A 15,642-nucleotide genomic window follows, 5' to 3' on the forward strand; every position below is an offset into this window, starting at 1 on the left:
AGCCGAGATGGTGCCACTGCACTCCAGCCTGGGCAACAGAGCAAGACTCTGTCTCAAAAAAAAAAAAAAAAAAGAGGGAGGGAGGGTTTAGGATTGATTTTGACGTTAAACATGAGGCCTAGTCCCTCATCAGATACTTCTTGGACTTGGGATAAGTGTCAGATGGGGTATTGAGTCCTTTCTGGAGTCAAGTCCCTCAGGAAACATTCCAGGCATATGAGCATCACCATCCTGTGAAGACGACACTTGGAAAAAGGCCACGCTGCAAATCTAGGACACACCTAGGCTGCTGGGAGAGGGGAAAAATAGAAGGAAAGAGGATGAGGAGGAGCCAGGGTCTGAGCTGGATCACAGCACAACTGTCTTGCCGTCTCGGGGCTGAGTCACAAATAGGAAACCCTGGTGGTAGAGCTGCCTGGATGGCAGGGTGAACTCATTTTAAAGCAGTGCTGGCTTCTTCAAGAGAGGCTGCTGGCATCACGGGAAGAACTACAACTCTGGGGCTCCAGACCTGGCTTGAGTGCATATGCAGCTCTACCCCCACTACCTAACCTGGAACCCACTCCTTTCCAAAACAGGTTAGGGTGAGAAGCCAATCATCTCGTACCTTTTTTTTTTCCTCTAGACAGGGTCTTGCTCAGCCCAGGGTGGAGTGCAATGGCGTGATTATAGCTCACTGCAGCCTTGAACTCCTGGGCTCAAGTGATCTTCTCACCTTAGGCTCCCTGAGTAGGTGGGACTACAGGTGTGTATCACCATGCCCAGCTAATTTTTAATTTTTCTTACAGAGATGGTGGTGGAGGGGGAGTTCTCACTGTGTTGTCCAGGCAGGTCTCAAACTCCTGGCCTCAAGCCATCCTCCCACCTCCGCCTCCCAAAGTGCAGGGATTACAGGTGTGAACCACCACACCTGGTCTGATCACTCTTATAAAGTGCCAAGCACAGTGACAACAACAGTAGTTAACATGCACTGAGAGATTACTATGCACCAGCCCGTCTACACACCTCACATGGACCTCAGTTTCACCACAGCTCCCTGTGTCAGGCACTATGAACTGATTGCCACGCTGCAGATGAGGAAACCCTGGCACAGCGAGGTTGTGACCCAGGCAATCTAGTCTCAAAGCCTGAGCTGTTAACCACATAAACCCCCAGGTTTCTGAATCGGAACTTCTGGCAAACCTGACTGGGGGCCTGAGAACACTGCTGTCGGGCTGGGAGCGTGTGTCAGAGGCAACTGTTCTAAGGTGTGCTTTATTCTATAAAGAGTGCAGAAACACAAGAGGGTTCCTTCTGAGAAGAGCAGAATTCTGAAACCTCCTTTCTCCCCTTACAAGACATAATAGGGCAAAACAAAACAAAACACTTCTACTCAAGGAAACAAACAGCCAAAACGCAGAGCAAGGGGCTGTGTTTTGGAAATTTTTAGGGAACAATCCTCCTTTTCTCAGGCTCAGCTTACCCAGAAGTGCATGTGCCATCCCCTGAAACAGCCCACTTGTCGGCCTCTGGTCCCTGGCACTTGTCCTTTGGGATAAAAGCCAGTAGATTCCTCTTGCCCAGAGTGGGAGTGGGGAGCTTGGGAAAGCTCATAACCCTCATCTCTTGAGCCAGAAATCTAAGCTGCACATGGGGGCCCAGCACTGAGGTGAGAGGCTGTAGTGCCTCCCTGGGTCACTGGTCTCCAGTGGCCTCTGACCAGGTGCTGTTCTCAGCTCACTGGTTTTGGTCCATCTCAAAGGCAGAAGCGAATGCTTCAAGATTTCCTTGCCTGACATGTTTTCTCCTGACAGTACCAAGTTACTTGAATCCCATGGGGGTCCCATGACATTTTCTCTTTCTGTCCTCTTCTTGTCACAAAAAACTCAGGGATTTGGTTCTCATCAACATAAAAAAAAATGCCATTATTTCTTTTCCTTGTACATACTGATTAAAACAATCTTGGGAAACATTGAACAAAACAACACAGCTAAAATCAGCCGTAATTCCTCACCAGAGATCAATCCTGGGAACATTCTGATATCTTTTCCATTGGCTGCTTTTATATCCACACTTCACTGTCAAGCCCACTCAGATTCCATTGTAGAAGGTCAAGCTCTGCCCCCACGAGGTCCTGCTGCCTTGTACGGATTGCTTAGCTCACGCCCCCTTCTCCACGCCATGGGAGGCTGGCAAGGATTTCATAAGAGGACCCTGAGGCTCAGAAGATGCAGAGAGTGGCTGGACCACCAAGGTGGGCAGTGTGCTGAGGCCAGGGCAGGAGGTCTGGACTTGTAGGTTCCAAGGATGGCCGGCAGTTCTCAACTCTGCATGGCTCAGGCTGGGTTGCTGGGCTCACCCTGGATAGGGGTCTATAGAGGTTCACCTGAACCTATTTGAGATCTGAGTTCCTGTTCATGCCATTTGCCCTGGCCAGTGGGGGCAGGAGGGGCTGCTGGCTGCGTCTGTACTCGCTGCCACAGATCCCATGACAGACCATGGTGCATCCCCTCGAGGGCTGCAGTCTCTGTGCCTCATCCTTGGTTTCTGGCACAGGCCTTAAGAAGGACCCAGCTAGCCTGAATGAGTTCTCTCTCTGCTCTCCTTCTGGCCCCTCCTAATCCCAGTGAAAACTTTCAAACGAATCCTCAGCACAGCTCCTTTCTGATGAGCAAGGCCAGGCTGAAGAGAGAAGGAGTGGATGCTCATCAGCGACCAAGGTGTCCCTGGATCAGCAAGGGCTCAAAAGAACAAGCGTAATGATGTGTCAGGCCAGGGTAGAAGTGAGCCCTCCAATCACCTGATGTCAGGGATTCGAGACCAGCCTGGCCAACATGGCGAAACCCCATCTCTACTACAAATACAAAAATTAGCCAGGTGTGGTGGTCGGTGCCTGTAATTCCAGCTACTTGGGAGGCTGAGGCAGCAGAATCGCTTGAACCCAGGAGGCACAGGTTGCAGTGAGCCAAGATCACGCGACTGCATTCCAGCCTGGGCGACAAGAGCAAAACTCCATCTCCAAAAAACAAAACGAAGCCCTCCAGTGCCCCATCGCTACTCCAGAAGGTGTACCTATGGACCACAGTGGGATCCAATGAGTACCATGACGAAGCACACGAATGGCACCACAGTGGGCAGTGCACCCCAAATGCAGTGTCAAGGACAAAGGGTCAAAGCAGAGAGTGAAACGGGAGTCTCACCCACCCAGCGGAACTAGAAGAGCACTTTCTGTTTTTTTTGAGACAGAGTCGTGCTCTATCGCCCAGGCTGGAGTGCAGTGGTGCGATCTCTGCTCACTGCAACCTCCGCCTCCCGGGTTCAAGTGATTCTCCTGCCTCAGCCTCCCAAGTAGCTGGCAGTACAGGCGTCCGCCCCACGCCCAGCTAATTTTTGTAGTTTTAGTAGAGACGGGGTTTCACCATATTGGCCAGGCTGGTCTCGAACTCCTGACCTTGTGATCTGCCCGCCTTGGCCTCCCGAAGTGCTGGGATTACAGGTCTGAGCCACTGCGCCCAGCTGGAAGAGCTGGAAGTAAGGCCGGGTGCGGTGGCTCATGCCTGTAATCCCAGCAATTTGGGAGGCCTAGGCAGGTGGATCATTTGAGGTCAGGAGTTCGAGACCAGTCTGATCAACACGGTGAAACCCCGTCTCTACTAAAATACGAAAATTAGCTGGGCCTGGTGGCGTGCACCTGTAATCCCAGCTACTCAGGAGGGTGAGGCAGGAGAATCACTTGAACCCAGTAGATTCAGGCTGCAGTGAGCCGAGATCACATCACTGCACTCCAGCCTGGGCGACAGAGGGAGACTCCCTCTCAAACAAAACAAAACAAAACAAAACAAGGAAATAAGCGGATTGCATTTTAATAGGGAGGGAGATTTGTTTCCTCTCCTTGAATTCCTTTGAGCTCAGCAGGGTGCAGAAAGAACTCAGCCTGACACGGAAGACTCTGGCTTGCTGCCTGCTGCATGCAGGTAGGGTGGGTGGGAGGAAGACGCAGCAAGAGCTTGTGGGGATGGCAAGGACCGGGCCTCTCCAGAAACGTGCTGCACTTGAAGACGGCAAGTGAGGTAGAATTTACCACAGAGGTTTTAATTAAGAAGAGAGAAACAAAACATACACAAACATCCTCCCTTAGCTTGTCCCTCCACAACTATGCCCCACAGTTCTGTCCACGCAGCAGGGTATAGACAGGAGAAAACGAAGAAAGAGAAACTATGAGTGATTAAAAAGGGGAAAAGATTCAATTTATTTTCACAAATCAGATATGAACAGTAATCAGCAGCCACAGGCTGACTGTTCCCAAAATAACCATTTGAGTGCTTGGCACAAAACTATTTTTGCCAAAGCCTTTACGGTCCTTTTGAGCCTTTTTTCCCAACACTTCTGGTCCCCAGGGCTGGCTGTCCACGTGCCTGCTGGCCAGCCTCCTGTGACCATGGAGGAAGAACGGGTGGCTTTTCTTCTTCATTGCACTTTTCCTCCCCTTAGAAAGCTGATTGGGAATTGCAAGTCGACTGGTGCTTCCCCTCTGAGATCCAGGTCATGTGTGGCCACAGCTGTTGTTAATAAACTTGCAATGATTTCATGAGAGGCTTCCAAAGAGCTTAAGATTTAGTTTCAAATTATTCCCGGATCAGCCACAGATCGCCTGAGCAACGGCAGACCCTTAGCCCCCACCCCTTGCTGTCCCCAGCAACAGGAAGTTGGGGGAGGGAGCAGCAGAGCTTGGAGCGGCACATGCTGCGCAGCTGTGGCTGGGAAGGGCAGGGAGGCAGGACAGTGTGCTGGGGAGGAGCAGAGACTTCACGGGCTCAGGGCTGGCCCTGGCTTCTGCAGCCACCTCCTCAGGTCAGACAAGACCAGCACCCAAATACCACTATCTGGAGCACTTCCCCCACAAGGACCTGGAGATGGGGGCAGAATGTGGCCATGTTTTGCGTCCCGTCAGGGTCAAGTGCTCACCCAGGGGCCTGGTGGGATCTGCTGAAGACATGTAGCAACAAGCACCAACAGGCCGTGTGTACTGGACTGTGCTGCCCTGCTTGGGAAAGCCCTCAGTGACATCGAAACCCTGTCTGGGACATTATTGGGGTAGCAAAACTGCCAGGGCCCCTTTCTACTATTTGCAGCTTCATTCATCCATGGGGAAAGAGTCCGGCGAGGTCCCCACCCCTCTGCAAGGGCTACCTGGTTCAAGGGGCTCAGGGACCCTATGGGCACCTAACGACCATGTATTTGTGGCAGGAGCCAGACACTGGTTGGAAGACCTGGGCTCACATCCTGGTTTCACCAAGCTAGGGATCCTGGGCTAGTGACCTACACATCATCTCCCTCATCTGCAAAATAGGAAAGCACTGCCTCCCAGTCCCATGCAGTAAAAATGACACTGCATAGCACGCTCACGTGGTGTTGGCCGCGTGGCTATTAAGAGGAAGATGAAGAAACCGAGGTCAGTTTCGATGACAGATCAATGATCACACCCACCCCACTAACTTCACTTTTTTTTTTTTTTTTTAACACACAATGATATTTATGACAGTGATGAGAAATAACACGCCAAAGCCAGCTGTGGAAGCTGGGTGATGGGACAATCTGGGGGCTCACTTTACTCTTTTGTAGAATAAATTTTTAAGGTTAAGGAAAAAATTCTGAAGCCAAAAATCAGTTTCCAACCTAAAAGTCTAAAATACCTTTCCTTACCAGGTTTCTGCGTTTCCTCATCAATCCTCCCTTTCACAGCCTTCCTCCCTAATTCCAACAACATCATGTCCTTTCCCCTGCCGCTTAAGCCAGGGTCCCAAAGGTCCCCAGGACTTTCTGCATGCCTGATCCACCAGGGAGATGCTGCGCTGGCCTGAGGGGAGAAGGCAGGCCTGGGAATACTCCGAGGACAAATGACCCGGGTGGAAACCCAGGCTACCATTTACTGGCCACATTCTTAAGCAAGTAAAACTAGGATGATACATCTGCCTTCGAGCACTGCTACAGAACTGAATGTATTAACATCTATAAATGTTAGACTCAGTCCACTGCTGGTTTGGAAAAATGAATGTCTCTTAACCAAATGGCTAGGCGATAAATGTACCAAATTAAACTGGCTGTAAAAGCCCTAGGGTTTTATTTGAACTGGACAGGTTTCAAACTCTTACATTCAAAAGACAAAGACACTGTAGAAAACAATTCTCTGTAGTTTCTCGTAGCCAAAACCCAAGACAAACACGGACTTTGTTTTGTATTGAAAGAGAACATGCTGTTTTGAGTTTTGCCATACTCTCGAATCCAGACTGCCAGGTGCCTGTTCCTCTCACAATTTGCTCCCCACCTCAGCTACCACTGCTGTGGCCACGCGAGGACCAGTTAGTATATTCACGTTCAGTAAAGTTCCAGGATCACTCTTCCCCTACTGCAAAATAACGTCTGTTCACTTATGTGTCAAGAGCTGGCTTTCCACTCTGCTCCCTAATCCAGAAAACTGTGGTTTGCTGTGAATGTTCGCTTCTGGTTTTTTGCTTCCTAAAGAAGACACCTTCTTTATAAGACTCTTAGCTGAATGCTTTTGGCTTCATTTTGATAACTAACAGAAAAAGAAAGTTACTGTTCACCACTTGAGCTCTTACTGTGGAGTGGTAGTTCAGGTTCCCAAGCAATCCCTCCCTAGTCATTAAGGATGAAAACTCAACTTCCCTCCAAAACCATGACGGGACAACTCCCTCGCTGACAAATAAGAGATTCTTCCTGGCCCTGCTGGTTAATTAAGCCAGAGAACAGGCTTGTGTGACAGTGCATGCTTTGTTTCACTGAACTTCTGAATGGCTTTGTGTTCTCAGAAGCCCCAACAGATGCTGGGTTGGAATTCGATCGGTCTCCTGGTGAGAATCAAGGAAACGGGGCTGATCGCTGTTTTGATGGGAACGGGACAAACGGAACAGCATCTCCGGCTGTGGCTATCAGAGGAAATTGGAGGGATTTGTATTTGCCTGACCTTCCTTTCAAACTTTATTTTGAGCAAATCTAGAAACTTTCTCAGGTTAGAAGATGACGATCCAACAAGAAAACAACAAGGCAGTGCATGCTATGGCACCCAAACAAGGAAAAAGCACATGAGAAACCCACACCATCAATCCCAGGCATGGGAAGCAAAGGGAGGAGGCAGCAGAAGACACAGAACAAGGAGGAAAAGAAAGAAAAAAGCGCTGAGAATAGGCCAGACTGTTAACACCCACCCTCACGCTAACTCCCACTCTGCCCTTTGTCTCTAGAGATGAAATACTGCCTGTGGAGCTCTTCATAGCTCCAGCTGAAAAAAAAAATCTATTTTTTCAAGATTCATGAAGTTCCTAGAGATGGTTGCCTCCCACTGTGCTAGCTGCCAGGGGGCTGAGGAGGTGAGTCAGCAGAAGGGCTGTGCCTGGGAATGTCTGTCACACAGGGGCACAGCCTGCCTTGTGAGCACTTCCCACTGTGGGCTGCACCTCCCGATCACCCAGCAAAAGAAGGATGACTCGGGCTTGGCTTTCTATGTACAAAAAGCCTCCTTTTCTTCCACACATCTCCTTAGTGACAGGAGGGCAGGCTAGCTAAGGGTTTCACTGGGTCATAAGCTTTGTAATCTGAGTGATTTTTAGGGGTCCCTTATCCCAGCTTCCCACTCAGTTAGGAGCTTGTTCCATGATAGAACATTCCTGAAATAGGGAACACCTGGTTACCACAGAGGCCTCACATCTTTTCAAAACCATGAGTAGCTCTCAGGATTATACATTTCTTTCCCTTTTTTTGAGACATGGTCTCACTCTGTCACCCAGGCAGAAGTGTAGTGGCGCAGTCAGGGCTCACTGCATCCCTAACGTCCCGGGCTAAAGCAATCCTCTTATTTCAGCCCTGGAAGGAGCTGGGAACACAGGTGTGCACGCACCACCACCCCTGGATAACTTTTGTATTTTTTGTAGAGATGGAGTTTTGCCATGTTTCCAAGGCTGGTCTTGAACTCCTGAGACTCAAGAGATCTGCCCGCCTTGGGCTCTCGAAGTGCTGGGATTACAGGCATGAGCCACTGCACCCGGCCAAATTACGCATTTCTTTTTCTTTAAGATCAAGTCTTGTTCTGTTGTCCCGGGTGGAGTGCAGTGGCGCGATCTTGGCTCACTGCAATCTCTGCTTCCCAGGTTCAAGTGATTCTTGTGCCTCAGCCTCCCGAGCAGCTGGGAGGCCCTCCCCGCAACAATCTGTAGTGGCTGAGCAGCAGCGCCTTGGATGGGCCCCACACCCTCTCCTTTGCCACAGTCCCCACTATGCCTTCCTGCCTCCTAGACCCAGATGTCTGGATGCTCCATCCAGACATCATTTCTGCTACCACCTGCCCCTGTGGTAACTTGGGTCTGTGACCCCAGCAATCCATACTGTTTGTTTTCGATGTGAAAATCTTCCTGTTTCTTTTCCTCCGTGTTTTAAAGTGTAGATATATATAGAATTACTTTTTGTACAATTCTAATGTAAGCATATATAAAATTTGACATATCTCCTATTTTTTGGGATATTTAAATGGTGTTTCTAAATTTATACAACTTTAAACAACTCAGTGAACAGTGTTGCAGACAGAACTTTGTGAACTTGTCCAACTGTCTCCTGAGGATAACCTTTTCTAATTAAGAGGAACTCCCACATCAAGTACACGCACTACATCTTCTGATCTGTACACAGTAACTGCCCACTATGCCCAATTACAGTGTAGCAGATGCCAACAAATCTGAAAACTACCTACCAGCAGCCAGGTGCTATTTTCATTTCCATTTATTTGATTATTAGGTGTAGCTGTTAGCCAACTCCACCAGATTGTGGCCAGGTAGAAAAGCAAGCAGTTTTTTTTTTTGGGGGGGGGGGGGGAGACAGGGTCTTGCTCTGTCACCCAGGCTACAGTGCAGTGGCAAGAACATGGCTCACTGCAGCCTTGACCTCCCAGGCTCAAATGATCCTCCTGCCTCAGCCTCCCAAGTAGCTATGACTACAGGTGAGCACCACATCTGGCTAATTTTTGATATTTTGTAAAGATGGGGGTCTCACTATGTTGCCCAGGCTGTTCTTAACTCCAGGATGCAAGTGATGCTCCTGCCTTGGCCTCCCAAAGCTTACAGACATGAGCCACTGCACCTGGCCAGCAAGCAGCTTTTTTCCCTACTTATAATTTTTTTAAACTTCCTCTGTCCATTTTTGAGTTGAGGTGAATAGACCATAGGGAGACTCCTCAGTATAACATCTTCCTCCACAGACATTCTGGCTGGGTCTGTGATGGCTACTTCTTCCCGTCTCACTTGCAGTTGAGGAAGAATGTCATTAAGTTCTGGCTGATGGGACTGAAGCATAAGTGACCTGTTGCAGCTTCTGGAAGCCTAACGTTCCTTAAGAGATAGGTAAGCAGGCTCTTTAGCCTCACTGCAGCCCCTTTGCTGCTTGGAATGTGGATTTATCAGCCAGAGCTCCTTTTCAGACAATGACCTCATGTGATCCTTGCCTATGATCTAGGGGTGGCAGAGTAGAATGCTGGAAGCAACTGGATCCCAGATAAGAGCTGCTAGCCCACCCCTGGGCTGTTCATCTCTGTACTTACACATAGAGGAGAAACACACTTCTGTTTTTCTTTTTTTTTGAGAACCCAAAGTGCCGGGATTACACGCATGAGCCACCACACACGGCTCCACATTTTTTTTTTTTGAGACAGAGTCTCACATTGTCACCCAGGCTGGAGTATAGTGGCACGATCTCAGCTCACTGCAACCTCCGCCTCCTGGGTTCAAGCAATTCTGTCTCAGTCTCCTGAGTAGCTGGTATTACAGGCATGCAACACCATGCCCGGCTAATATTTATATTTTTATTAGAGACAGGTTTCACCATATTGGTCAGGCTGGTCTTGAACTCCTGACCTCAGGTGATCCACCCGCCTTGGTTTCCCAAAGTGCTAGGATTACAGGCATGAGACACCGTGCCTAGCCTTAATTTTTTTTTTTTTTTGAGACGGAGTCTCGCTCTGTCACCCAGGCTGGAGTGCAGTGGCATGATCTCAGCTCACTGCAAGCTCTGCCTCCCGGGTTCACGCCATTCTCCTGCCTCAACCTCCTGAGTAGCTGGGACTACAGGCGCCTGCCACCACGCCCGGCTAATTTTTTGTATTTTTAGTAGAGACGGGGTTTCGCCATGTTAGCCAGGATGGTCTCGATCTCCTGACCTTGTGATCCACCTGCCTCGGCCTCCCAAAGTGCTGGGATTACAGGCGTGAGCCACCGCGCTCGGCCAACTTTTTTTTTTTTTTTAAATGAGATGGGGGTCTCACTATGTTAACCAGGCTTGTCTTGAACTCCTAGGCTCCAGCGATCCGCCCATCTTGGCCTTCAAAAGTGCTGGCATCACAGGCGTGAGCTACTGTGCCTGACCCTCTCCCCCAGTTTTTCATGTATCCCTAATCTTTGTTTATGATGTCATTTGCCAGTGAGAATTTATTATTTTTTAGTCTGGCCTTGATGTAATGCTAAGAAAAACCTTATCTTCTCCAAGATTATAAAAGTCATTCCCTTCATGCTGTCCTCTCTCTCCCCAGCGTAGTAGCTAGTGTGACCTGGGAAACAGAGCCCCTACAATGCCCTTAAATGGCTCTCATCACACTCCAGATCTGAGGCCGGCCCCTGGGCCAATCGCTGTCACCTCCCTGTGGCTCTCCACCTGCAAACCTCACCTGCTTTCTTTCCGATCCCCAAACAGACCCTATGTGTTTAATTTCCTTGCCAGCCTTGCTCCTCCTCTAAAATACTGTATTTTTAAAGCTTAAATCAAGAAGAAATATTTGATTTGATTTCTTAAATGTCTTTTCACCATCTACAGATACCATATAATGATTTATGTTAATAGAGTTGTTAATATTAAACCATCATTGCATTTCCAGAACAAACTCACTTGGTCATGCTTTCTATTTGCTAATATTTTATTTAGATAATTTAAAATCTAGATTATAAGTGAGTCTCATAAGAAAATCTGTAGTTTTCTTTGTTAGGGCTATCTCCGTCAGGCTTTGGAGTCAGCGTTATGCTGGCTTTGAACAGATACATGTATAAGTTTCCTTACTTTGCTCTGGAATATTTCAGAGGGCACAGAGTTTTATTTCCTGAAGAATTAAAAGAATTTGCCTATAAAACTGTTAGGGCATGCTGCTTTGAGCAGCATGAGGAGTAGCTGATAATTACTTTCTCAAATGTTTTCTTTGGTTATCAGTCTATGTAATTTCCTATATTCTTCTCCTAAGTCAAATTTTGTTATGTATATTCAAAATATTTGTCATAAAAATATATTTCTATTTTCTCTCTATAAAGCAATAGGCAGCCATGTGTCTACTTACAGTGGGATCGGTCCAGAGAGAGCATCTTGAACACTCCTGGCAAGGGGCTCCTGGTGAGCGGGGATGTTGGCAGAAATGGTCATATCCATTAATAGAAACTCGACAGAGGTAGCACATCTGGGCACCACAGCGGCAAGACATGCGGTTGCAGCCTTCAGATTTGATGAGGCCAGTCCCACACTTGTGGCATTTTCTAATGCGGGCAGCAGTCATTTTTTCTTCACTGAAATAAGAAAACATAATTTGGAGCTGGGAGGGAAGATGAGGAGGAAAAAAATTTGGCCATTAAGCATTTATTTATTTTCACATAAAATGATCACTTATGGCTTTTTTGTGACATTAAACAGTGAAAAGAGCCTAGGTTTTGGAGTCTGAGAACTGCTTCAAAGTTTTAATTGTATGACCTTTGGTAAATTACTCACCTGCCTGGAGACTCAGTTTCCTCATTTTTAAACTGTGAAAACACAACTTTCTCATGGTGTTTTGAGGATTACAGACAAAATATAAAGTACCCTGGCATAGTGCCCAGTACTTAGCATTTAGAAAAGGACTGCTCTATTTGTTATAGGAATCCCTGTAGGCTTAAAATGGAGAGAACAGGCTGAGCATGGTGGTGCACGCCTGTAATCCCAGAACTTTGAGAGGCCAAAGCAGGAAGATCATTTGAGCTCAGGAGTTTGAGACCAGCCTGACCAACATGGTGAAACCGTCTCTACTAAAAATACAAAAATTTGCCAGGCGTGGTGGTGCACACCTGTAATCCCAGCTACTTGGGAGGTTGAGGCAGGAGAATCGCTTAAACCCGGGAGGTGAAGGCTGCAGTGAGCTGAGACCGTGTCATTGCACCCCAGCCTATGTAACAGAGCGAGACTCTATCTTAAAAAAAAAAAAAAAGAAAGAAAGAAAGAAAACATTGTCAAGGAGATGAGGTTTAGATAAAGTGCATTTAGTACTATTACCTTAATGAGTCACCTCTGTAGTACATCCGTTTATGATTTTAGTTACTCAGCAACTGTGAAGACACTACTCAACGTTCTACAACTCAAGGTTCTGTTTTTTTTTTTTTTTTTTTTGAGACAGAGTCTTGCTCTGTCACCTAGCCTGGGGCACAGTGGCTCCATCTCAGCTCACTGCAACCTCCGCCTCCCCGGGTTCAAGAGATTCTCCCACTTCAGTCTCCCAAGTAGCTGGGATTACAGGCGCCCACCACCATGCCCAGCTAAGTTTTGTATTTTTGGTAGAAATGGGGTTTCACCATGTTGGCCAGGCTGGTCTGGAACTCCCGACCTCAGGTGATCCACCTGCCTCGGCCTCCCAAAAGTGCTGGGATTACAAGTGTGAGCCACTGTGCCTGGCCTATTTTTTTTGAGACTTACTGCAACCTCCATTTCCTGGGTTCAAACGATTCACATGTCTCAGCTTCCCAAGTAGCTGGCATCACAGGTGTGCGCCACCACATCACCGCACCTGGCTTTCATGCCCGGCCATTTTTTGTATCTTTAGTAGAGATGAGGTTTCACCATGTTGGCCAGGCTGGTCTCAAACTCCTAACCTCAAGTGATCCGCCTGCCTCGGCCTCCCAAAGTGCTGAGATTACAAGCGTGAGCCACTGCGCCCGGCTAGACTCAAGGTTCTAATGAAAAACTTTTCAATTTGAAAAGCTATGTGCCCAAACACAACTGCAATTTTCTACAGCACAAACCTTCTCTGTAAGAGCACCCTGAGGCTGAGGTGTGGCTTTAAGGTGTGGCACTCCAGTTGCCTGGGGCTGGCTGACTTTCCCTGGGAAGCTGCTCAAGGAGAGAAGAGGCTGTAAAGAATTAAGGTTACAGTCTTTTCATGAAGGCTTGGAAAGAGGGTCTATTTGCTTGCTCATCCGATCTGTCTGGCACTGACATGAAATAATAATGGGTATGGAGGGAGAAAAAAAGGTTCTCCTAAAATGGACAGAGGAATACATAAAGCATGCCTGCAACTCAACATTGCTGAAATGTTAAACAGCTATTCAATATTGCACAAATGTCCACTCAAGTCCTTTGCTTCCACATTTGTAAGAGTAGTACTGGATAGGGCCAGAATGGAATTTTATTATGGGATGTGGTGACTACCTAGCCAGTAATATAAAAGTGAAAAATGGGGAAAAATCATGGTTGATTCCTTCAGAGGAAAGGTGGTTTGGCAACTAGATTCTCAACCAGGCAGGAAACACAGCCCCGCAGGATGTGCTCCTGGGGCAGGACAGGAAGAGAAGCCGGAGCTGTGACTGTGGTTGCTGACCTTGCGCTCACACAGGAAGGCTCAGGGCCTCTTCTATGCAGCCAGCGACAGCCCAGACTCCTGTAGTTATCTGTGCTCACCACCAGCCAGTGTGTGGGTAACTCCTCTCTGGGAGCCATATTCTGATGGTGGCATATGCCATGCCCTTCAGATCTCAGCCCGTCCCCTTTGTGACCGTGAAGATGCATGTGTGTATGCATTCTTTTGCTGTGGTAAAATGCACACAAAATTGACTTTTTAAACCACTCTAACGTATACAATTCAGGGATATTTTGAGTATTCACGATGTTATACAATCAACGTCACTATCTAGTTCCAAGAGACTTTTATAACCCCAAAAGGAAACCCTGTACCCATTAAGCAGGCATTCCCCATTCCTCCTTGCCCTGCAACCCACAGCATGCTTTTGGGCTCTACAGATTGCCATTCTGAGGCTAGGCAAATGCCCATACGCCTCTGATACTTCATAGGAATGGAAATCACACGTGTGTTTTTGTGCCTTTTTTCACTTAGTGTGTTGTTTTCTAGGTTCACCTATGTTGTAGCATGTATCGATACTTCATTCCTTTTTATGGTTGGATAATATTCCATTGTATGAATATATCATATTAGTTTATTCATGAGTTGATGGATTATTTTTGCTTTTTGGCTGGTGTGAATTGTGGTTAAATGAACATTCTTGCACAAGTTTTATATGGACACTTGTTTTCACTTATGTTGGGTGAGTACCTGAGAGCGGAACTGCTGGGTCATATGGTAATTCTATGTTTAACTTATTGGGGAAAGCCAACTGTTAACTATGGCGGCTACACTATTTCTATTCCCACCTCAATGTATACTGGTGTCATTTTTTCTATATCTCTGTCAAGACTTGTTATTTTCCATCGCTTTCATTATAGTCATCCTAATAGGTGTGAAGTGGTATCTTATTATAGTTCTGATTTGTATTTCTGTAATGACTAATGACATTCAGCATGCTTTCATGTGCTTGTTGGTCATTCGTACATCTTTCTGGAGAAATATCAATTGATATTGTTTGCCCATTTTTTTTTTTTGAGACAGAGTCTCACTCTGTCATCCAGGCTGGAGCGCAGTAGTGTAATATCAGCTCACTGCAACTTCCGCCTCCTGGGCTCAAGTGATTTCCCACCTCAGCCTCCTGAGTAGCTGGAAATACAGGCTTACGCCACCATGCCCAGTTAATTTTTAAATTTTTTGTAGAGACTGGGTTTCACCATGTTGTCCAGGCTGGTCTTAAACTCCTGGGCTTAAGCTATCTGCCCGACCTTGGCCTCTCAAAGTGTTGGGATTACATGCATGAGCCACTGTGCCTGGCTGTTTGCCTATTTTCTTTTTTTCTTTTTTTTTTTTTGAAACGGAGTCTTGCTCTGTTGCCCAGGCTGGAGTGCAGTGGTGTGATCTTGGCTCACTGCAACCTCCACCTCCCGGGTTCAAGAGATTCTCCAGCCTTAGCCTCCTGAGCAGCTGGGACTACAGGCACGTGCCACCACGCCTGGCTAATTTTTGCATTTTTAGGCGCTTCATCATATTGGCCAGGCTCATCTCGAACTCCTGATCTCGTGATCCACCCGCCTCTGCCTCCCGAAGTACTGGGATTACAGGCATGAGCCACCGTGCCCCGCCTGTTTGCCTATTTTCTGATTAGGCTGTTCTCTTACTGCTTTCAAGATTTTCTATGTCTTTGGCCTTGAACAGTTTGACTCTGATGTGTCGTGGTGTGGACTTCTTTGAGTTCATCCTACTTGGAATTCATTCAGCTTCTTGGATGTATACACTCTTGTTCTTCATCAGATTTGGGAAGTTTTCAGCCATTATTTCTTCAATATTCTTTCTGTTCATTTTGCTCTCTGCTCTTCTTTGGGCTTCCCCTTAATGTGAATATTGGTACATCAGATGATGTTCTACAGGTCCCTTAGGCTCTATTCACTTTTCTTCATTCATTTTTCTTTCTGCTCCTCCTCCAATTGCATAATTTCAACAGCCGT

The 15,642-nt window shown here is 47.3% G+C and overlaps 1 protein-coding gene across 6 annotated transcripts in view; it reads right to left on the reverse strand.

Annotated features, from left to right (window-relative positions):
- RNF216 (ring finger protein 216) overlaps positions 1-15,642 on the reverse strand; it is a 166,920-nt gene that overhangs the window by 15,619 nt on the left and 135,659 nt on the right. For all 6 annotated transcript variants that reach the window (XR_008625936.1, XR_008625937.2, XM_063605612.1 and 3 more), the window contains exon 15: positions 11,360-11,582. Coding sequence is in view for 4 of the 6 variants with exons in the window: in XM_063605612.1 (XP_063461682.1) it covers positions 11,360-11,582 (223 nt within the window). In the remaining 2 variants the exon portion in view is untranslated. The remainder of the gene's footprint in view (positions 1-11,359; positions 11,583-15,642) is intronic.

Source organism: Pan paniscus, chromosome 6, assembly GCF_029289425.2.
Source record: "Pan paniscus chromosome 6, NHGRI_mPanPan1-v2.0_pri, whole genome shotgun sequence".
Taxonomy (NCBI): domain Eukaryota; kingdom Metazoa; phylum Chordata; class Mammalia; order Primates; family Hominidae; genus Pan; species Pan paniscus.